General features: G+C 58.9%; 1 protein-coding gene and 1 long non-coding RNA gene across 7 annotated transcripts in view; one reads left to right on the top strand and one right to left on the bottom strand.

Moving 5' to 3' along the window:
• Window positions 1-394: 394 nt before the first annotated feature.
• SRCIN1 (SRC kinase signaling inhibitor 1) overlaps window positions 395-23,281 on the top strand; it is a 66,807-nt gene continuing 43,920 nt past the window's right edge. For 2 of the 6 annotated variants that reach the window (XM_086687150.1, XM_086687152.1), the window contains exons 1-2: window positions 396-617; window positions 8,977-9,039. In XM_086687150.1, coding sequence (XP_086543276.1) covers window positions 494-617; window positions 8,977-9,039 — 187 coding nt within the window. In that variant the 5' untranslated portion in view covers window positions 396-493. Of the gene's footprint in view, window positions 618-8,976; window positions 9,040-23,281 lie in introns of all 6 variants that reach the window. The other 4 variants (XM_086687155.1, XM_086687154.1, XM_086687151.1 and 1 more) reach the window with 3 other exon arrangements.
• LOC147574330 (uncharacterized) lies at window positions 1,880-3,976 on the bottom strand. Its single transcript, XR_015244118.1, has 2 exons — window positions 3,877-3,976; window positions 1,880-2,756 (listed from the first exon to the last, which is right to left on the bottom strand). It is a non-coding gene; the product is annotated as an uncharacterized LOC147574330 (long non-coding RNA).

Genomic DNA, 23,281 nt, shown 5'->3' with positions numbered 1-23,281 from the left:
ATACAAGCCTGTATTCCCCCCGCCCCCCTCACCTCGAGGCCCTAGCCCTAGAGACCTTAGAGCCTAGGCAGCAGTTGCTGAAACTGGGGACCAGCTCCCCGCTCAGCTGGCGGGTAGGGAGGGGCCATAAGAGGGAGTGGCTGGGGGGAGGGGCTATTTGATCTTAAGCCCTCCCCCTGCGGAGGCCAGAGGGCAGGGGAGGGCGCCCCCAGCTGGGGAGAGCATCCGGGGTGAGTGAGGAGGTAGGGACCGCTGGGGGCTGAGGGGCAGAGGGCGGGGCTGGGGAGGGACGCGCCATAGCCCCCCCCTCCCCTCCCACGCACCCCCCTGCTACGTCAGAAGCTCCCGGGCCAGCTCCGAGTCCTGTCGGTGGGGGCAGCAGGATGCTGGTGGAAGCAGAGGGGGCCGGCCGGGTGCCTCCGCAGCTCGGCTGGCAGGGCCCGGCGGGGCGTGTGCGGCTGCTAGTGCTAGCCCCCCCGCCCCACCCCTCCCCATGCAGCCCTGGCAGTGCCTCCGGCGCTTTGCCCTGGCCTGGTGGGAGAGGACAGCCGAGGGCAGCGCGCGATCTCCCAGGGAGGAGGCCGGACCGAGGGACCCCGGGGGCCGAGGGGAGCCAGGTGAGCATGAACAGGGATTGTGCAAGGAGGAGGTCCCTGACTGTTTTTCCCCCTCTCCAAATACTATGGAAGCAGGAGGTCCTGCAGCCCCCAACTTTAAGGGAAGTGTTTTTCCCCAGTGGCGGGGAAGGCGGGGGGGCACCTGACTGAGGCGGTTCAGGAGATGTTGGAGCTACGGTTGTTTGGGGGGAAGGGGAAACAGATGAGGATTGGCGGTGGGGGATAGCTGACCAGACTTCAGGCTTGTGGGTCTGAATGTTGCTTGGTGGGGGGTTTGAGCACTTTGCGGGGTAGGATACCTTATTCCGGACTCTGGCTATCTTAGTCTGGGTGACCTTGAGCCTATTGCTTTGCTGTCTAACTTCGTGCCTCAGTTTCTCTCATTCCCGTCCCTATCCTTCTTGCTGGTTTTAAAGAATGGATGATGCATTTGGTGGAGACTGTCACTATGAAAATGTGAGGCTCTGTCATTATTGGTGGCAGCTGTCATGGTGGGGTGGTTTTTCTGGCGTGGTTAGGCGTGTGTATGTATGTGGGGGGCAGTTTGGGTTTATGCGTGGGGGGGTGGCTGGTTCTGGTTGGTGTTGGGGCCACTGTGAGCAAGTGTCAAGGCCTGGCATTCACACAGGAAGGAGGACTCCAGGGGAGCTAAGAGTTGCTGGGCTAGAGACTTAGCTGGTGGCCTGGTGTAGAAGTAAGGCTTGGGGGTGAGGGCTCTGGGCATAAGGGGAGGGGGTTGCGAGAATAAGACCCCCCCTCCACCCAGATTGCCTGGCACCCAGGCACCATTGGCAGCGAGTGCAAAGGCTTTGCCCTGGCTTCTTGCCACCATGCCTTGGGGACAAGAGGGTCTTTGTCCAGTGCCCCCCCCAACCCCCACCCCGTTCCTTCCGCCCTTACCATGATGGCTGATTCTCTGTGATGACCCTCAGGGCTCGGATGGAGACGTGGGTCCCCCATGTGCTCTGGGGATCTGGAAGAAGCAACTGTGGTCCTTGGGCAGTGCCGAGTGGAGAAGGGGGAAGTCTCCTAGGGGAAGGATCCCTGGGAATGAGCCATCGGGAGCCCTACCTCCACCTCAGGCCTTCTGCTTGCCTCCTTGCTTAATGGGGGAGGGTCGGGTGGAGGGGGGGAGGACTCTGGGGTCTTCATGGTCTGATTCCTGCCGGGCTCCAGGTTTCTCAGAGATGTACAAGGTGCAGCATTGGGTGCTGGGATGCAGAGCCTTAGATGCTCTCTCTTTCACTCTTTGGCCAAGGACCCACCCTGGAAAAAGGGTTTAATTAGAACCATTGATTCCTTCTTTGGCTGCGGGCGTTGATCTCAATGGTGTGGTCAGAGCTGGGGGTGGGGGGTGGCATGGCTGCTGTCTGCCCGGTGCCAACTGGGCTCTCTCTGACAAAACCTAAGCTTAGGAGGGAGGGGGCTGGGCTCTTTAAAGTAGCGGGTCTATTTGAGCCCCACCCCCACCCCAGGTCAGGTCTTTGGGGGAAGAAGGGTGCTGGGGTTGAGGATTTGAACAGCGGGAGGGGTGTTTGGGGCTCAGGATCATCCTGAGTGGTGGGCCTGGGGCTCTGGAATGGATGGGCAGCTGTGGGTGGGTGGGATCCTGTGAAGGGGAGTCAGGAGATGACAGGGGGCCTGTGGGCGCTGGGCAGGCAGAGAGTTCAGGGGAAAGACCGAGGGCTTGCCATGAAAGCTTCTCTTTCGAGGAATCCCAAGCACTTATCTCCTCCAGCCCTGGCAAGGAGATCCGATTTCTTCTTTTACTTGTGTCCTCAAGGCACAGAGAGGGACAGGGACTGCCTCAGAGGCCCAGCAGGCCTGGGTGTGGCCTTTGAGCCTGGCTTCCTGACCGAGTGGCCCCTGCCTAGGCACAGAGAGCTGAGGGTGAGGCTTCTGGCGGCCTCGAGTCTGGTCTCTGGACTTGGTGGGAGGTGGGGGACAGCTTGTGCCCCCCAAGCCCCGGCGGCCTGCCGTGGGTGGGCTGGTGCAGGTGCAGGCTTCAATGAGCCACTCAGATGCTCTTTGAAGAATCCCTTGTTGGCTTCCTAGGGCCCATTCGAGCAAAGATAATAAAAATCTGGCCGTCAGCGGGTTTGAGGGCTGCACTCGCTTCCCCTTCTTTCATTCCCAGCTCTGAAAAGCAGAGATGAAGGCTTTGGATTTGGCTGCTGCCCCGAGGGAGAGAGGGAGGGAGGGAGGGAGGGAGGGAGGCAGAGGAGGAGGGACTGATTTCCTGGCAGCCCCTGGAATCGCTGGGGAGGTGGGCAGAGGGGCAGGGGCCTGGTCCCCAACTCCTGCCAGACAGCCTCCAGGCCTCGATGGGGCTCCTATGCCTGATACCCAGGCCCCAGCTTTGTCCTTCAGTCCAGAGGCCGGGAGCCCTCCCTCTCTGCTCCGCTGCTCCCACCATCCCCACCCTCCCCTCTCCGCTCTGCCCTTCAGTCTGCCCCCCTTCCTCCCCTGCCTCCCCTCTCTCTACCCCTCAGTTTCTCCTGCTCTGCACTTCACTCTCTCTCTCTCTCCCCACCTTGTCTCCCCCTTCCTCACTCTGTCTGCCCCCTCCCATCTGTTTGCCTTCCTCCCCCCAGCATTGGTCCTGCTTTCTAGGACTGTCTGGAAGGTTGAGAAGCCAAGTTGGGGGTGGGGTGGGGTGGGTGGAGGGCGGCCGCAGCCATTGGAGGGACAGGCCTGGGTTGACTATTATGGTCTGTCAGGTGCCATAGTTATCAGAGTCCGAGCGGAAGGGGCTGCTGAGCACTTAGAGATGTGTGTGTAGTGAAGGGCGCTGTCCCCCTCCCCGCACCACAGCGGGCACCTTGCCCTGACACTGGGCTTCAGACACTCCAGTTCTCCTGCCGCCTTCTGCTGCTTGGCTGCCGGAAACCAGCGCCTCTGGCTTCAGGCCCCTCTGCCCCTCTAGCCACACGCGGCCCCAGGCATCGCTGCCGCCCTTGTCCACTCTTCCCTTCACTGCCACCACCGTTTCCAGGCTCAGAGGTGGGAAGGGAAGGGTCTGAGAAGCCCTTCGCCCTATCCCTGTCCCTCACCCCCAGTCTCTGGTAGGCCTTCCTGGAGCCCCATTTAGGCCCTGTGCCCTCTTTGCCATCTTGTCCACCTCCCATATAAAGGACAAGACCCTCCGGAAAGAGCACTAGACTCTGAGTAAAGACACCTCGTTCCCATTCTTCCTCAGCACCCAAATGTCCCAGTGACCTTGAGCAAGTCCCTGCCTGGTGCGGGCCGCTTTCCTCACCTGTGAAATGAGGGGGCGTGGGCTGGATCATCTCCAAGGTCTCTTCTGACATTCCGTGGATGTTGTGTCTCTCTTCTGGGTGATTTGCATATGCTTTGCATATATTAATGGTGCCTGCTTGAAGGGGGAAGGTGCCACCCACAAGGACCAGAGTCCCACCCACCATTCCCACTTCCCTTGCCCATTGGTCCATGCTTTCACTGCTAGAATCTCCCAGGGGACGGAAGCTGAGGCCTGAGCATTCCCCGGGGAGGTGGGTCTGGGCCCTCAGCTCCAGACATGCCCAAGGTAGGATGGGGGGTAGTCCTAATGGAGGGGATCCCTACCCTCATCACTCCTGCTTACCAAAGGCCCAAACAGGGAAGCCAAGAGCTGTGTGACTTTATCACAGTTGCCTGTGGCTACCGTGGGGTGTGTGAAACCCCACTGAAGCTGGCTTGGGGGCCTCCATTCTCAGGGCCTGAGCACCCGCTAGATGCTAAGGCGCTTAGCTAGGTGTACGAATTCCTCCTCTCGCTTCAGCTACCATCCGCAGCCCAGGGCTGGTCATTCCGTCTTGTACTCCTGCCCACTTCTGCTCAGGCCCCTGGGCTCTGGGTGTGTGTGGGTTGGAACTTGGACCTGAGAGCTGGTCACTGAGGGAGCACTCGTTCATTGCATATCTGGGCCCTGCCTAGTTACCACACCAAAGGTGAAGCCCCGCGCTCCCTATAAGGGTCACAGATGTCATCAGGGAGAGAGAATCTGCTGCCCCGGGTTCTGTCCCCACCTCCATCAGCCCAGCAGCTCTCTTGAGGACTGCCCCCAGGGCCGCCTCCCCTGCCACTTGGCCTGTGCCCTGTGTCTGGTGTGGGCCAGTGTCATGGGTCCCAGCCTCCAGTCCTGCTTCTGTTGCTCTGCCCCCTAAAATGCCCATCACCTGGGGCAAGACTGGGGTAAAAATTGGCAGCCTGGAGAAGGTAATGTCGGGTGACCGAGTAAGGGGGAGGACATCTGAAGACAGAGCAAAGATGCGCTCCACGGCCAAGGAGGACTGAGCCAGAGGAAATGGAGCAAGAGGGATCAAGGTTAGATTTAGTCTTAGCGAGAGGCCATCCCAGGGGGCAGATTAGTTTCTGACCATGGGATTGCTGGGAAGATTAAGTGAAATCGTAGATGAAAATGTCCAACACATAGCCCGATACGTATTAAACACTCAGTAAATGGCGTGGGGGGAGAGAACAGATGTTTCTGAAACCGGCAAAGACCCTCCCCTAACCTTGAGACTCAGGCTTTTGTAGGGGATGAGGAGTTGGAGGGACAGTTCCCAGAAGAGCTGTTTCTCCCACGCTCGGGCTCCTTTTCCACCAACGCACCCCTCCTGCCTCACGCATGCCCTGGGCTCAGGGCCCAGCCACCCTGGCATACCCTGGCCTCATCCTCTCTGCCGCAGGTGGGCAAACAGAAGGGTTTGAGGGCGAGAAAAATGTACTTCTACCCTTCCCCCAATCTTTGCCCAGGACAGCTTGAAAGGAAACAGGCCCACGCTGTAGTAGGAGGAATAGAGGTTAGGAAAGAAAACCTCCCAGAGTGTGAAGGGGGGGCGGTACTGTAAGGTGGGGAGCTCCGGTGGTGTTTTGCATCTTTGACCTCAGTGATAGGTGTGTGTGAGCATGAGTGGGCTGATGTCGTACCTAGGGGCAGGGGACTGGTTGGCATGACCTTTGAGATGACCTTTGGGCCATCCTGAGGAGCTTGATAGATCCAGTTTAACTTCCTGTGGCTGTTGTGGTTGGCAAAGTACAGGGGTCCATGATGGAGAGGGGTCCAGACCTGCTGGGGAGGAGAAGGGGACAGGGTAGTCACTCTTTAATCCCCCAGGGCAGAGAGGTGACGGGCTGTGTGAACAGCAAGCATTGGACCAGTATCAGGTTGCCTGCCTTCCCTGCTGCTGTGTGACGTTAGGCGAGTTAGTTGCCCACTCTGGTCTTCAGTGTCCTTGGTATGGGAAGAGAGGGTGGAACCAGAGAATCTCTAAGGTCTCTTCCAGCTGTCACAAGTTCTAGCTACTTCCTCTCCCCTGAGATAATACATGCCTCGCCACAGAGAGGGTGGGAAGAATATTTCCGAGCTCCAGCGAAACCGGGTAAAATGGAGATTTGGCCCAGGAGAGCATTGGCACAAGCGCTTGAGCGCGGGCACACCCCCCTCCCCCCCCCCCCCCCCGCCTTGCAAACAGTCCCTCATTCTCCAAAGGCACACTGTGCCTAAGTCTACCCTCTCAGCCCGGCGGATGGATAAGGGAGCGGCTAGAAGATTCAGCCATCTGAGTCATAAACTCAGTTTTCTGCTCATCCCAGCAGAACTCACTCCATTCCATTCGGAGATTTGAATCCAGTCCGGATTTTCCTTCGCAGAGGCCCTACCCGCGGGTGGCTCCTCTCCCCCACAGCCTTTTTCTGGTTCCGGGTGGCCTCCGCCACCTGGCCCAGTTGACTGCATGTCCCGGTATGGAATCACGGAAGACCGGGAGGGAGTTGGGTTTTTCCGCAAGCCTGCCTGCCTCACCTCTGCAAACATCCTCAACCCAGCACACCGGCTTCTTTTCCGCCCCAGCTACAGAGCTTGCTGGAGCCCTCAGACCCAGAGACCCCAACCGAGAAGTCCAGACCCAGAGACCCCTGTGGAGACGCCCTAGCTAGAGCTGTTTGTGTCGAGCAGGCTCCCCACACCCCCAGGGCCTGTGATAATTGCAGACACAGCGGGCATCTGTGGCGTCACCCTAGGCCCCAGCGTCTGCCTCATTGGGGAAGAATTAATGATTCCATCTCATTGGGAAGGCATTCCACGGCTCACTGAAGCCTTTTCAGAGGAAGACTCAGCGCTCTGCCTGCTCTCCTGGGCTGTCCCCTGCCCACTTCGCTCCCCCCCCTCCTGCTTCCTCCCCCCCAGGGCTAGGCTGGCCTGATGAGTCCCCATTCCCGTCCCAGCCACTTTGTAAGTAAAAGTTAGGGCTCTGCGGAAAAGTGAGGGCCTTTAGGACTGACATAGACTCTCACCTTGCCAGCCCCCTGACTTTCAAGACTCTCCCTAACGTGGGTGCTCGGGGGATTTCTGGAAGTTAAAAGAAGGCTAAGGGGTGAAAGGCTCCCTGGAGCCTCTTCCGTGGGGGAGGAGGGAGAGCAGGAAAGGGGCCCCTGGAGGGCCAGAAGTCACTTAAAGATGAAGCCCAAGAGATCCTGATCCAGCTCCTGTGGAACCCAACAGCTCACCCCCCCTCCCTTGGTCCCTCCCTGACCGCTCTGCAGCCCGGAGTTAGAATCTTCTGCCTCCTAGGATGGCAGGAAGAGGACGAGGCAGGAAGAGACTGGAGCAAAACCTTCTCTTCCACTTGTTGTCCTTAAGAAATAACTTATACTGTAGCATGGCATGGAAGGGGGGGAGACAGCCAAAGCCTGAGAAGGACAGAAGGGAGCCAGCTTGGCTCAGGGGTCAAGAGCTCAGGCTCTAGAGTCAGACCCATGTGTGTGGTTTGGGACAAGTCATTTTGCCTCTGAAGCTCACTTTCTTTCCTCATCTGTAAATTGAGGCCGATGACAGTGGTCTCCTCACAGGGTGGGGACCAGGATTAAATGAAGTAACTTAGGTAACCTTCCTAGCACATCGTAAACCTTCACCAAATAGTAATTTCTTTGTCTTCATATTCCTCAAGTCCAAGGGGGACTTCTCTTCCTGGAGGAAGGGGAGTACATGAGAAAACCTCTTTAGTTTTTTTCTAAAACCCAGATCCTCACCTCAGCTTATCTGGGACTGGGTCCCCAGAGCTGCCACTCAAGGCTGGTGGTGGGAAGGAAGATAGGCCTCCTGGGTCTTCACTCCCCTGCCCCACCCTGCGCCCTCTGTCCATCCGTCCCTTCCACGCGCGACCCCCCACCCCCACCCCACTGCCTTGTCCAGGAAGCCCTCTGGGGCTAGATCCCTACGCGAACATTCTTGATTTCTTCCCTCAGTCAATGTCCCAGCATCTGGGTCCAACAGCTGTTTCTCCCTGGGATGCCTGCGTCTTGGGTAATCAGTGGGAAAATTGGAACCATGAGACTGGCAGGGGGCTCTGAGCACTCTTGCAGCCAGACGTGATGCGGGTATGGATGGGTCTGAGCCAGCCAAGGGAAGGCTGTGCCCGAGAGGGTGCCCGGCCGCAGTGTCTTGGGGGGGGGGGGGCGGTCTGAATGCCGCGTGCCCCGGGAGGAAAGGCAATAGACAGGTATCAGAGCAGGAGGGGAATAGGGTGCCGTTAGGAGGGTGCAGGATGGGAGGGCCGCAGCCGCGAGGGACCTCTAGGAGAGGGCCTGCACCCTGGGCGTTGGGTGGGTGTGGAGGCAGGAGTTAGGTGTAGAGCTTCAGGCAGTTTGAAGCAGGCGTGCCATTCCCCGCCACACAGCCCTCAGCAGAGTGCGAGTGTGTGAGTGCTTGTTGGGTGTGAAATGCCTCTGTTTCCTCCTTTGCAGGCAGAGGAGGGAGCCCTTCCTCAGGGTTAGGGGGTGAGTGGAGCAGATGGGGGTCTCGGGCTGAGAGAGGGCTGTCAGCAAGGCAATGGCAGCAGGCCCCTCTGACTGTGAACCCACCAGCCTTCCAACCGGGGGGTGACCTTGGTGGGGAGACACAGATGGGCGCTCCAAGGTGCTGTCATGGGGATCTTATGTGGGCACTCCAGTAAAAAGCCTGCCTCTGCTTCTAGGAGGAGAACCAGGCCTGGCTTGTTGGCTGTCTGTCCTGGGGCCCTCCTTCTGAGGACCTCATGTTTTCTGTGTTGTCCTGCTGTCTGTCCTCTTGTCTGTCTCCCACCAGTGTCTCTGCCCCTTCAGCCCCTGCTCTTCCTCCAACACCCAATCTCTATCCCGCCTGCCCCCCCCCCCCGGCCCCCAGTGACCCCTAAAGGCACAGCTCCTAAGGCTATGCCTTGCCCTGTCCCTGCCCCCCTCCACCCCCATGGCCCAAGGCCCCTGCCCTGGCCCATCCCATGTTGGGAGCCCCACCCTGGGCCCCTTGCTCTCTCCAACTCCTCCCCTCTGGCTCTGGGCATTCATTCACGACTTTCCTCCTTTCCTGTCCCTCACCCAGGGCTCCAGCGTGCAGCGGGAGGGAAGGCTCCAGGACTCTGTTCCCTCTGTTTAAAGTCTCCAGGTTAGTAAGCCAGGAGGGAGGCCTCCCCCCACCATCCTGCCTCCCACTGCTTCTTAGCCAAATGCCTCTCCCCAGCCTAGAAGGCCAGTAATGGGGGAGGGGGGGCTATCCCTGATGGGCCCAGGCCTTTGCCAGGGGAGGGGGCCGCAGAGACGTGACTCTGGGGAGGGCAACTTGCCTGGCAGAGGATATGTCTATGTGTGCATGTGAGTTAGTGCGTGTGTATGCATGTACATTATGTGCTGGCTGCAAAGCCTCCGTATAGTTGGGGCTGGGAAGGGGGGAGGAGGCAGGAGCCCTTTGCTGAGGGGACTGGTGGCCTGGGGAGAGGGATTCAGGAGCAGGGGGGCCCTTCTTATGGAGGGAAGCCCATGTTCCAGCAAAGGCCAGAGGGTGGGAGATGGGACACGGGACCATATACTGCCTCAATACAAGTCTATTTGGTTTATAGGCACTTGGAAACCTGTGATCTTATTTCAACCATTCAATTACTCATTCATTTGTTCATTCATTCATTCGTTCCTTAAATAAAGATTTATTGAATACCTTCTCTGTGCCAGGCACTGGGCTAAGCTCTGAGTCCAGCAGTGAGCAAGACAGATAAGAGTTCTTTCATTGCTTAAGTGGTGAGCAAATAGAGGTTAAGGAGTTGGCTGAATTCACTAGCTGTGGAGCCTGGGGCTATGGCTCGGCCAGCTGACTGTGGAGTACCTGCCCCCGCTCCAGAACTGTGACTCTGTGTCCCTGTCCACTCCGGCTCACCTGCTGGCAGCTGCTCTGTACTTTATGTCCCTGTAGATGTCCCTTGACCTGATGCCGCCCCTCACATAGTGTGCCCCCCACCAAGGAAGCAATGATTGAGGCCTCAAGTCCCTGGGGACCCTGGAGACTGTGGGCAGCATTGTCCGGCCAGTGCTGAGGTCACTTCAGAGGGCCTCAGGGAGCCGACCCCCTACTTCTGTGCCCAGGCCCAGGAGACTGGAGCACTGGACTTGAGAGACAGCCTGACCTGGATTCAAATCCTCACTTAAGCCATTTGTTTCCTACCTGTGTGGCCCTGGGCAAGCCACTTTCCCTCTCTGAGCCTCAGTGTTCCTGCCTGTAAAATGGCAGGGTTGTTGAGATCACAGGAAAAACAGCAGCTGGTCCAGGGCCTGGCCTAGAGCAAGGGCTACCCCATTGCTGGTTCCCTTTCTGCCCGCACCCCCTCCCACCCTGGGGTCGGGCAGCCTGTGCCCCGTTATTGTCTGGCTGCTGCCCTGCCCGCCCCCCCCCCCCCCCCCACCTCAGGAGAGGGGCTGCAGGATCTCCATCCTGGCTGTTTGCAGACTCAAGTCCTCCAGTGCTTCTCCATCTCTCTGAAGGATGCTTCAGCCTCAATCTGGGCGGGCAGCTGGGGGAGGCAGCCCTCCTTGCCACTGTGGCTGCCGCCGCCGCCGCCTTGATGGCTTTTTAATAACTTTGCTCGGAGACAATCTGCAGAGCGCTCGTTTGTCTGCCTCTTAATTAAAATTACCGTTTTCCTAAAAGAGCAACGAGGCTGCTCCCCTCCCTCCCCAACCCGTGGCCGCTGCCTGAAGGAGGCAGGAGCGACTCTGAGGCTGCAGCCCTTCTCCTCCGCCCCTGTCCTGGTCACATGGGCCGACCCCCCCTTCCCCACACCCACAGCAGAGGGGCTGAGGCTCAGCTTTCCTGGTGGGCTTGGGGGTAAGGAACCAGAGCCTGAATGCGCTGCTCTCTCACCCACCCTTTTCTGGAATACTCCCAGAGACGGGGGAGCTCAATCCCTTCCAAGACTTCCTTCCCCCATCCACCCTGTCCTACCTGCCCATCCAGACTGGACTAAACGGAGGTGGGTTTGGGCCAAGCGTGTGAAAGATTATTAGAATGCATGGGGTTGGGGGGGGCGGGGGGTGGTGGAGGGGGGCACCCGTGGAGGTGGACACGGTGGGGTCAGCGCTTCGCCATCGACTCTGGTTTCAGTCACCGTTGACCTCTGAGATCCCTTTGTGGGCTCCGAGTCGACAAGGGAGCAGAGGCCTGGCCAGGCGGGGGCTCATTTAGTCCTTGCTGAATTGGGGGAGCAAAATCATCCCTGGCAATAATGAAAATACTAAGGACCAATATTTATTGAATGTTTACTTGATAACACGTGGGCCATATGCTGGGCGAAGCTCCGTGCGGGTGTTAGTTCATTTTACCCTCACGACTGGCCTGTGGCCTCCATGCTATTGTCTCTGTGTTGCAGGGGGAGGAGACAGACCAGAGAGGTTAAATAACATGCCCCGGGTCACACAGATAATCCATGATGGCAGCCTTGGGCCTACTCCCCCTCCTTCCATTTTACTCGCCACCCGAAGCCCTTCTTAAGGTCTAGCCTCAGTCTCTCATGTGAGCAGGATTCTTCCGCAGTTCAGGCCACTGAGAACTGACTCTGAGGTTCATCCCCACCTTTCTCGTCCCACCCGATTCCTGGCTCCACCCTGGGGCGTCCTGGGGGGGGGCTCCGGACCCTGGAGTGGAGGAAGGTGGGGGGAGGGAGACTAGAAGTGAGAGCCTTCCCGTTTCCAGACCTTTCCTCGGGCACAGTTCCTCTCCACGTGGGGAAAAGGCCATGGAGCCAGGGAAGAAGTGACTCAGTGACTCAGTTGTGACCAAGCAGATGCTGCTTGGTTGCGAGACCAGGGGAGGTGGCCTTCCAATGCAGTTTCACTGGTGAGGCCCACCTGATAAACCATTCCGGAGGAGTGGGACGCGCCTGGGGTCTGGAGATCCAACACCAGGGAGAACCTTCTTGATGTCTGTGTCTCCATCACCTCCCATTAGGCCCGGCCCATCTCCTCTGTGAACTTTTGCTTCTGTGACTCCTCTTCCAGGAAGAACCCCCCCCTTTGTCACCTCCTCTTCTGCTCCTCCCTGAAGCGCCCCTCCCTGACCACCTCCAGGCCTGCCCCACTGAACTCCCTGTCACATCCTTTATGGTGGAACTGACTAGTGCACTTTTACTCTGGCGGGGGGCGGGTGGAGCTACCGGAGGGCCTTCAGGGGCAGAAAACGAGTAAGGCGGTGGGTGAGGACAATGGGGAGCAGGTGCATGTACATCTTAAAGACATCAGAGAAACGAAACGCCACCACCAGCCAAACAACATACCCGTGCCCCAGTGTGGCCCCAGTGTGATCCTCACTAAACTGACTCATTTATTATGGTTCCACACAGAGTGGATGTGTACCAATCGTTCGTTGAGTGAATACATGATCGCACACGTAGCTAGGCGTGGTGCTAGATACTTTACATAGTTCATTCTTCCCGTCTTCCCAGGGTGGGCACTGTTTCCCCCATTTCGCCATCGGGGAAACTGACATCCAGAGAAATAAAATGACTTATTCGAGATCACGCGTAGGTGAAAGGGCCTGGGCAAGATTTGAGCCTTGGCTGGCTGTGTCATTCCTGCTCTGTTTGGTCGTGGGCATGCGTGCGTGTGACACGTTGATGCATGCATTCAGCACCTGCCCTGGGTAACAGGGAGCACTTGTGTGGCCAATGGCCACCTGGTCGCCAGCCCTAAGTGTCTTGCAGAGAGGTAGGGTTGAAGGAGGTGAGGGCTGCAGAGGCAGGGAGGGAGCGGGTGCCCCTCACCCCAGCACACCCCTCCTCCCTTAGCTTCCGGTCCCATCCCAGAAGCCCGGGGATGGTGGCGTGGTGACAGGTGCCGAGCTGCAGAGATGACAGCAGTGCTGATTCCCCCATAATTACTGTCTGATGAGACGCCAGAATTAGCCACTGCACGAGCATGGGATGCAGATATGGGGCACGGTGCGGGGAAGCAGCTGGGGGTGAGGGAGGCTCTCCCTCCAAGCCTAGGACCCTCCAGCAATAGGGCAGGGACGGCACCGGGGAGGAGGAAGTAGAATAGAAAGGAGGAAGCACTGTGTGGTTAATATGCATCAGATATTACTATGTGGGCTGTGGTTTTCCAGTCCTCAAAGTGGCTAGGCATGCCCCTGAGATGGCTGGCTGCCGGACAGGGCACCAAGGGCCTCAGGCCACTAAGCAGAGACTCACGGGCAGAGCAGGCTGCCCACTGAGTACACCATTTGGTGCCTGGAGCTTGGATCTGACTTGCTGGGGTTGTGCGGGATATAGTTGCCGGGAAGGGGCTGAGCCCCGGAGCAGACTCCTTGAGTCACATGAGCCAGGCCAGGCACCAGAGGACAGATGGTGACCTTGCCAGAAGAGTCATTCATTCCAGGGAGGAGGAGTCAAGTTGGCCCCCAAAGTTGGAGGTCAGGGGAGGCCTGAGAGTTAGTTGCAAGAGGTAAGGGAGGTGTGTTTGGTCCCAGGGCAGGGCTGGGGATGTCCTAGGCACTTGTTACCCCGGCGTACGTGCCGGGGGGCAGGAGGAGGGCTGGTAAAGGCAGAAGCAGAGAGGGGTCATCTGGGCTGCTTGGACCTCATCGCACCACTGGAGCAGTTTTGAAGACCACCAACTAAGAGGGCTGGTGGCAACAGGGGGCTCGCCCAACAGACGGCAGTGCAGTTGGTTGGGGGTGGGGGAATGAAACCAGGCCGCAGAAGGAAGGACCTGAGGCGTTGGGCTCAGAAGAGGAGATTCAGATTCCAAAACCTTCCTCCTGCTCTGAAGGGAGAGGTCAGGACCCGTCCCCGGGCCCCTCTGAGGGCTGTGGGCACAGGCTCTGGCTCATTTCAGGGCAGGAGGAACCCCGCACGATGATTGACCACTTGGATGTGATGAGCTCTCCATTCCTGGGGGAATCCAAGCCCTGGCTGGATGGCGTTCCTGAAGTAGGGAGAGCTTACAGTTCTCCTGTGGCAGGGGGCAGGAGGCCTCTGTAGTCACCTAAGGTGTGAGAAGGGGATTGAGGGAAGGTAGGGGGGTGAGAAGGTGGAAGTCTGTGGAACGTTCTGCCCAGACTGAGCGTCTGTGGCCCTGGAACAGCTCTGCTCCCTGCCCCGCCTCCAGCTGTCCCAGTTCCGCCCTGGGGAGAGCCTCCTTGGATCTTCTGGGGTGTGTGTGTGTGGGGTGGTCTCCCCCAAGAGGATGGGGTTGAGGGCTCTGTGCTTTACCCACGAGGAGGGCTGCTCTAGTATTCCCCTCTCGGGGAGTTGCGTGGGATACAGGAGGCTCTGGCCCAGTGGCTGGACAGCGACTCAGCATCTCCCTTGCCGAGCTGCAGGGTGTACAGGACACAACGGGGGGCTGGGGCTGGGCTGAGAACCCCCCCCAGCTGAAATGAGTCTCCTCTCCTTTTCAGTTCTGATCCTGGACGAGGTACGCATCCTGCACCTCCTTTTCCTCCCCTGTAAAGTGAGAGAGAGCAACCCCACAAGGGGACCCTGAGAACCGAGTGAGCAGAGGCCACAGAGCCCCGGCAGACTGTCCTGGGTGTGCGGGGTTGTTGGGGTGGGGTGGGGGGGGCAGTGTCACTCAGGCCGGTCCGTGCCTCCCACAGCACCCAGATGGATGGGTGGTTTACTTGAGAAGAGACGGTTGGAATCTTCGAGTCCTGCAGGTGGAAGCGGAGGCTGCTTATTGCTTCCTTCTCCCGGATCGGCTTTGGTGGGAGGGTTCAGGTAAGACAACAGGGACAACTTCTGAAAGATGCCCTTGGCATCTGAGCAGGCTTCCCAAGTCAGGCAGGAAATCTGAGTTTCCTGCCTTCTCCTGGCCTCCACCCTCCAGAGTCTTTCTGGGTCCTAACCTGGTGTGCCCGGGGAGAGGAATGACAGGGGCGCAGATCTGACAGTTTGTTCTCTCTTGGCTTGCAAGGCAGTGGAGGAGTTAACCCACGAGGTGAGGGCTGAGTCTTGGAGGCCAGCGGCCTGTCCTGCACGCTTTGGCAGCCGGTGGAAGCGGTCGAAGGCACACAGGCCCCTCACCCTGGCGGAGGAGGCTGAGCACCTCTAGAGGTAGAATAAAGGCTAAGCGTGTCCAGTCCTTGGCCTTGGCTCGTTGGCTAAACAGCGGTCAGGGTGGAGCGGCCTTGAGGTCAGTGGACCCATCCCTCTACTTCAAGAAGGAATGTAAACACCTCAGCGAGGAAACCCTGAACTTGGCAAAGTAGGAGAGGGGCCGAGGATGTAGCTTCCCCGTGAAGCTGTAGCTGGATTCAGGTTAGGCAAACGGGGTCCCCACTGTCTCGTACTCTGAGCTGGAGCTGGATTGACCCGGCACTCGAGGGAGCCCCCAGATGCACTGGAACCTCTTGGAGAGGGTCTTTTTTTTTTTTTTTTAAATGTTTGTTTATTTTCGAGAGAGTGCAAGCGGGAGAGAGGTAGGGAGAGGGAGACTGAGGATCTGATGCAGGCTCTGCGCTGACAGGCTGACAGCAGGGAGCCCGACGCCGGGCTCGAACTCACGAACCGTGAAGTCATGACCTGAGCCAAAGTCGGTCGCTCAACCTACTGAGCCACCTGGGTGCCCCGTGGAGGGGTTCTTAAATGTACACGACGTGTATGCATGGGCACAGTGTGCTGTCTTGTCCCCGTGGCACCTGAGAGGGCGGAATGGGGACCCAGGGTGGCGTCTGGGTGGTGGCTCCAGGCCTGGCTGGGCCTGGGTGGACCCCTCTGTGTGTAGATGCCTGTGGGGGGTGCGGGCGAGGCAGCCTGTGACTGGGTATGGGTTGGTGAGCACGTACTGGGCAGTGGGCGGGCACCACGGTGCACAGGTATGATGGCAGAAGCTGAGCGAGCTGGAGGCACCAAGGCCCCTGGCTGTTCCGGTGGCGGCCGAGGGAGCTGTCTGGGTGCTGGCAGCGAAAAGGCCTCCTAGACAGGGGCTGACCCCAAGAAGGATGGTGTCTGTGAGGAGGACACGGAGGGATCTAGCAAGCCTGGGGCTCCTGCCCAGCATTTACGAGGCCCTCGCTGAGCACTGGGGAGCACTGAGCACTTCCCCGTGGGAAGATGGGAGTGATGGATGGGGCTTCTGTCCCTCACTTCCCACACACTGGGGTCTGTCTCTCCCCCGGGGAACAGGAGGTCTCCTTCTGGGCATGCTCTTGGTCTGAGGCAGCTTTAGGGGCGTGGTCCCTTTGTCCACGCTTGCCACCCTGGCCACAGCACCCCGAAGCTCGAGTGTCCCTTGGGAGAGCAGGAGCTCTGGCAGCCTCTTCGGAGTGGAGGCAGAGCCGGGGCGGGGAGGGGGGACAGGCGCCTGCCTCCCTCCCTTCCCTCCCTCTTGAGCTCGCTCCTTCCCTTCCTCTCAGCCCGTGTTCCTCTCTGCTGCCTCTCCAAGGAGATGTAGAGCTGACAGGACACCTTCCCCGGGCGCGTGATGGTGGAGATGCCATGCAGGAGTTAGCTTGTTAACGCGGCGCCATGTGGGCACACGCCAGGGCTGTTCCCAGCTTTTCCAGCAACAGCTTCAGACCAAGGGTGACATGCTCCCCTTTGCTTCTCCGCCCCCTCCCTTCCCGGGAAGTCAATTAGCCAGATCTTCATTAGTAGCTAAAAAGCAAAACCCTACAGTGCGGGGCCTGATAAAACTCTGACAATCGAGTGAAAGGAAATCAGGCAATGGGGCAGATCAGGAAGGAACTGTCCCCCACACGCGTCCTTTGTGCAGTGCATAACCTGCATGCCTGTCTACTGGGTGTTAGTAGCTTTAAAATAAAAAAAAAAATGAGAGGACTGAGGCTCAGGGAGACTGCTAACCTACTCAAGGTCACACAACTAGCCAGTGACAGAGCTAGATTTACACAGAGCTTCCTCACCCCCAACTTCAGCAATTTTGGGTCATGTCCTAGCCTTGCCTGCTTCTGGGGGCAGTGCAGGAAAGAGGGAGGGCGGCTGGCTTGTTGGCCAAGGAGGGGGAGTCTTGTTTGAGGCGTGTGGTCAGGGTGCCATGTCGGGACCCTGATTTCTGTGCGGTCAGCATCCCACTGGGCTGGGCTGGGCACCTGGGGGTGTGCCTGGGCCATGACCCACAGCTCTTCTCGCTTTGAGACCCAGGTTGCTGTGGTATGTTTTCCATCTTGCTGCTGATTCCTCCTAAGGAGATGGTTAGACGGTGTCCTCCTGGGGCCTGGGGCCTGGGGCCTGGAGGGGGGCTCCCTTGGCAATTGTTTTCTGGGAAGCGGCATAGTGGAATGGAAAAATCCTTGTCCCTGGAGGCCAGGATGCCTGGGTTCCACTTCTAGCTCTGTCTCCAGCTCCTGTGTGGCTGGATCAGGGCCACTCTCTGGGCCTCGGTTTCCTTCCTGTGAAGGGCATTTGGCTGGAGGAAGAGCAGAGAGTGGTTTTCAAAGCACAGGCTTAAGAGGTCACTCCCAGCCTGCTGTGGGGAGGGAGGCCTCACCTGGCCAGGGCTGGGTGGGGGGGGGGGGTTCAGTGCGTGTGGCCTGTGGACGTGGGGAATTGCCCTCCCTCCCTTCAGGGAGCCCAAGTGCTCTTTCTCTTTCAAATCCAAGCTCTACTGGGAGCAGCTGGGACCCAGCGCCCCTCCCCGCCCCCAACAGCTCCTCCTAGGCAGGTGAGCTCTCCTTCCCCCAGCCCTGAGGAGGTCCCTTAATTAGATTCCAACTCGTTTACCAACTAAGTGGCCTTCGGTGGGTTTTAAATCTGCGTAAATTGGTTTGTGTTTTTCTGCCTGCATGAAGCTGTGACTGGCAGGGCCCTGCACCCTCCCCTGCCTCCTGGCTCCCTCTGGGGCTCTGGCGCTCCCTGCCCCACACTCCTCCTGAGTCTCCCTGCCCGGATTCCCTGGGGGCCGGGGTAGCAGAGCTCCCTGGGCATGGGGTGGGGGTGGAAGGGCTCCACGAGCACCGGCATGGGCCACAGTCCTATTCCCCCTCTTCCTCCTCCTTCCCGGGCTGACGGGAGTCCACATGGTGACTGTTGTGAAATCGCTCAACCCCCAGGACCCCCCTCCCCCAGCCTCTGACACCTTCTTGCCTTGCCCACCTTCTCCCCACTGCCGCAGTGTTCAAGTAGTGGTCCATCTAGGACCACCTAGGGGGGATGGGCTCCACCTGGCCTCCTCCCCTTTCTCTGTCCTCCCCCTGACACCTTGGGGCGAGGAGAGCTGCCCTTCTCTGGGGACCCCGTGAAGACAGCCTGCCTGGCCTTGCCCCTGTCTCCCTAGTGTCCCTGCTCCTAGTCACCAGGAAGTCACCTTTATTGTCTAACCATCACCCCCATGCTTTCAAGATGGCTCCCTTCCCTCCCAGGCCTCCCTTTCATGGGTTCCCCTCCCACTTCCTCTCTGTCTTCCCTGCCAGACCAGACAGGCTGTCCTGAGGTGGCCTGACGCTCAGGAGGGTGGTGCTGGGGTGGTGGGGGATGGGGAGACAAGGGGGTGCCAGGGTGGGGGGTTCTGGCCCCCTGCTCTGTGCCAGGAAACGGACAGGAAGCCCCGTCCCTAATCCTCAGCCTGGCCAGCCTCCTCCCCTCCAACCGCCCTTCCTCCCACCACCCGCCCCCACCTCTGAGCCTCTGTTGGAGTGACAGGGAGACTCAACAGGGCGCTGGGCATTAGCAGTTTGGGGGGATATTACACAGGAATGTTTACAGAAAGGCAATTGCCCGGAAAATGACTTTGGTTGCTGTGGTATGGGGCGGAAAAGATGGTTTTAGAAAACAGACACAGATGGGCTTCTGCTCCAAGGACCCACAGACAGACAGCGGGGACTGAGGGGCACGGGCACACAAGGAGCACAGAGCCAGGGCCACCCAGCGACAGAGAGCCCAGCGGAGGGTGTGGGGCGGGACAGGGGATGATCACCTGACCTGATCCAGGTTCCTGGACCCTCTGCCAATCTTGACCTTTGTCCTCTGGCCTCTGACCTCCCAGCACAGTGTGCTTCCTGACTGCAGCAGGCACCCAGCAGGATGGAGTTGTCAGGCACAATTGGTAGTGGCAGTCGCCTCGGGGCTCCTCCTGGGTGACTTGGGCTCCTCTTGCTTTGGCTGCAGACGGTGGGACCGGGGGAACCTCGAGCTGCAGAGCTGCAGGTGTTCAAGAGTGTGTGTGTGTGTGTGTGTGTGTGTGTGTGTGTGTGTGTGTAGCACTTTAGGGTCTAAGCCAGGCCTTCCATTCTTCCAGCAATCTCCATGCACCCCTTCTCTTGCCCTGCCTGCGGGCCTCACCAGGATCTAGCCCCGCCCCCCCCCCAACCCCGGGACCTGTGAGCTCCCTGAGCTGGTGCCCAGCCCCCACCTCTGCCCAGGCAATGGATAGGGCACACCTGGGAGGCCTCTCAGGTCCCCAAGGGAGGGGCCTCACCTAGCCTCCTGATCTCCAGGGAGAGGGTGACAGGGACCTGAACTCTGGGTCTTGAGCTTGGGGTCCTCACTGCAGGGGCCCCAGAGAGAGACCCCTCTTTTCCGGAGCTTGTAGCTTCATTTTACTCTCGACTTCCTCCCCTTCTCTGCTGTCCTTCCCTCTCCCTCCCCCTTCCTCTTCTCCTCTTCTCTTCCTCTGAAGATGATGTCATGTGTGACTGTTGCCCAGTGGCAGCCAGAGGACAGAGTAGATGGTGACATCTGGGGTAGAGACACCAGGTGGGGATGGGCTTGATGGCTTATGAGATGGTGTCACTAAAACTTGGGGCTCTTAATTCTCATCAGGAGCTACAGTGATCTCATGGAAAAGAATGCAGAGGAGGATAAAAATAAATCAGGCTCATAAATAAAGGTGGAATTTGGAACCGGTGGAGCAAATAACAATGTCGCCGTCTTCCCAAGCGTCTGCGCCTTTATCCTCAGCCGGCCACTGGGGGCGCCCACCTCCTCCCCGCCACCCCAGCCTCAGGCGTGTGTCCCTTCCCCATTGCCCAGACGGGAAGGCTGAGCTGAGGGTGACAGAACGCCCTTTCCCTACTTTTCCTTCCCCTCCTTCTGAGCTGGATTTCACCAGTCTCAGGTATCTTCTCGGCAGCCTGAATCTCTGACTCAAAAGTTACGATTGGCCTTGTACACCTGGGTGTCCTTGGAGAGGTGGCAAACCCTGGGACCCCAGCTTATCTCTCCGGCTCCCCCAACCCCCCATCCCTCAGGGGCCTTCAGTCCCAACATCCCTTCCCCAGTGTACCCCAGCTCTGCTCCTCCTCCACAGCCTTCCTGCCCTTCCCCTTCCCCTGCAACTCCCACACCCCTGCCCCGGTAGAACCCAGCCCTGCATACCCCCTCAAGGCCTCTCTGTCCCATCTGTCCCCTCTGCCACTCCCTCAAGACCCCTACCCATATGGATCCCTCACTGCCCCCTGCCACCTGCCACCAAACAGGAAGCATCGATCTGCTCAGGGACAGGGTGCCCAGAGCCTGCTGCTTGCTAGATCGGAATCGATCTCCAGGGCTTTTCACTGGGCTGCTCAGTCTGGGGAGGGTCACGGCCACTCTGGGGACTCACTGGTGGCTGGAGCAGGCGCAGGGGGAACGGGAAGGCTGTCCTGCTAGGGGCCAACAGCCAATGTGCCAAGAACACCTTTAATTCAGAACGACACAGTTTCACTTCCGTTGTCTTGCCAGCTTCTCGCTCAGGGCAGGCAAGACAGGGGCAGGGTTTAGAGGTTAACATCCCGTTTTACAGATCAGTGCCCTCAGGCTCCGAGAGGGAAGAGTCTGGTGGACTGAATGAGTAACCAGAAAGGCTGACCGGGGCTCCTCAGGGAAGGAGCTGACTCATAACCCAGGGTGTGTGACTCTGACCTGGGGTTCTTTTCCTTCCAGTGCCCTGACCTCAAGTGCCTGGCCTGACTCCAAGGGAGAAGTTCAGGCCTGAGTCCTCTGAGCCCCACGGGCCACCTTCTCCTAAGGGCAACAGGATGGCCCTGCAACTGAGAAGCCCAAGTCAGTCCTCCCGGCCCCCTGGGGCCCTGCAGGAAGGAGGGAATGTGCATTGAGCCTCACTCCTTTCCCCAAGCTAGTTTCTGTCTTTGTTAAATAAAGCCAAGGATCTCAAATCAAAGCCCCTCCTCCCCACTACCCCTCAGAGATAGCAGATTGTCTCTCCTGTTCCACCCCCCTCTGCCAGCCCCCAGGATCCTGCTCCTGCCTCTGCCCTGACTCCTCCCTCCACCAATGCCCGGGCAGCGGACGGACGGGTGAACCCTGACCTCAAGGAGGCAGGGACAGACCTGGCTTTACACTCTCCATCAGGGCTGCTCGGCAACCCCCTCCCCAGTGCACTGCCCGCGGTGAGATTTATAGGACTGCAGTCATAAATAGGGCTGCAAGCACATGTCCACTGTCCGCGTCTGCTCGCCCTCCGCTGCCCGCTCTAGCAGCCTGGACCCCTCCTTGCCAGCCCCGCCGTGCCCCTCTAGCCGACCTGGCAGAGCCTGGGTGACCCCTGGACCTCCCCATAGTCCCTGCTGGTCTCTGTTGGCTTCCACCCAAACATGCTAGGATGTCTCCCTAGGAGCTGGCATGGGGGGGTGGGGATGGGGGTTAGGAGCTCTTCTGGGTCCCAGAGGGCAGAAGGGCAGGAGCGGGGAGAGGAGAACTGGAGGCCCGTCCCCCGCACCCGTGTGTGTCCAGAGCCCTTGGAGGGCACGGCGAGCCTGGCTGGCACAAGGAGAGAGGTCCCTCTGGCTCAGGCAGGGCTGTGCCGGACTCTAGAGCTGGGGCTCCAGCAGCAAGGCCGGTGGGCAGAGAGAGGGCTACGGCCATGGAGGTACCCAGTGCACATCCCCGCTGGTGGTGGGGGTAAGTGGAAGAGAGAGAGAAGCTAAGGGTCATGGCTGGAGCACCTCCATCCTGGCCTCTCCTTCTCCTGGGTGATTATTCCGGTCATTCCTTTTCAGCCACATTCACTGGTACCCTGGATTGCCACCAGCCCCTCAAGGGCAGGGACTGGGCCTTCATGAAAATGGCCCCAAAGTTCCCAGCCTCACTCAATCAGGGGCCATCTTTGGGAATTTCCTTCAGATCAGGGACCCTCTGCACGCTGTGAACTCAATATGTCGTTCATTAACTCCCTTTGAACCTAAATACATTTACTTAAAAGGAAACATAATCTCCTTACCTTCCCAAGGAATCATATCCATGAAATCAGTGGCTGGACCTTCTATTTGGAGTTTTCCTAATCCTCATGAAAATAAAGGTATGAGTGTTAAACTGTGAAACAGTGTTCCTCCCAAGGTCAGCTCTTGTGTCTCTGGACCTCATGCCAGAGGGAGGTGACTGCAGTGAGAGGGACAGACGCCCGGAGGTGGGGGAGGGAGGAGGGACCCCAGACCCAGTGCCAGGCTGAGGAGACAGCAGGTAAACAGAGAGGAGTGCCCCGTGCTGTTGTCATTGTTCTTATTAAGAGACAGTTGTTGAGAAAAGTGTGATGGGAGGGGATGAGGCAAGCCTAAGAGATGTTGGGGTCAAATCTGGCCTGCACCACTCACAGTGGCTTTGAGCACATCACTGGACTCCTCTGACCTCGGCAGGCCCATCTCTGAAGTGTGGCCACAGTGATAACCCCCCCACAAGGGGTGCTGAGAGGCTCGCAGGCCATAATGACGGCGGTGGGTGGGTCAGGCCTTTGGAAGCCGTGGAACTCTGTGTCTGTGGAAGCCATTCTTCCCTTAGTTTTGGTGGGAGGTGCTGGGTCCTCTGTTCCCCAGATCTACATGCCTCAGCCATAGCCTAGGGAGGAATGTGGGTGTGGGTGTGTGTGTGTTAGGTGAGGGATAGCTTTTCCTGAAATGTGGCTGAATTTCTTCTGTCCTCCTGTGGTGCACAGGAGGTGACGGAGGCCTGGCAGCAGGCCTAATGCCCAGTAGATGTGTGGAGGGAGGGGGCTGACCGGGCACTCCAGCTGGATGGAACCTGGCTGGGTCCCAGCATCCCCAGCCTCCTCTTCTTTGCCCCAGTTGGCCCTGTGAGTCAGCCCCTGTGTGGGTGCATAGTCTGCTGCGGGGTCCGACGCCCCCAGACCTAGGCTACGCTTGGGGACTGCGGCTTTGAGGCTGGTGGATTGTGGGGCTGGGGGTATGCCAGGGAGACTGTGTTTGTCTCCCTGCGAGGGACACCTGGCACCTGTTGTGGGTGATACCACAGCTGGCATGGGTGACACTCTGGAGCCACTGTCCCAGCTTTGAGGCTGGAGGACGCGAGACAGCGGGGCTGGGCCTGGCGAGGCCAGGACTTCGGGGCTGGTGGGCATGTGGGGAAAAGATTCAGAATTCCGCGTGGGGACCTCAACCCCCGGCCTTCCCTTTTTTCTGCTTCTGTACTGTCCTTCGTCCCCTATGCGTCTCTTAAAGGTCTCCAACTGTGTGTGTGTGT

This window comes from Puma concolor, chromosome E1 (assembly GCF_028749965.1).
Source record: "Puma concolor isolate L17-30 chromosome E1, mPumCon1.1.hap2, whole genome shotgun sequence".
NCBI lineage: Eukaryota > Metazoa > Chordata > Mammalia > Carnivora > Felidae > Puma > Puma concolor.
The sequence above is the reverse complement of the archived record's forward strand: the minus strand, read 5'-3'. Positions and strand labels throughout refer to the sequence as shown.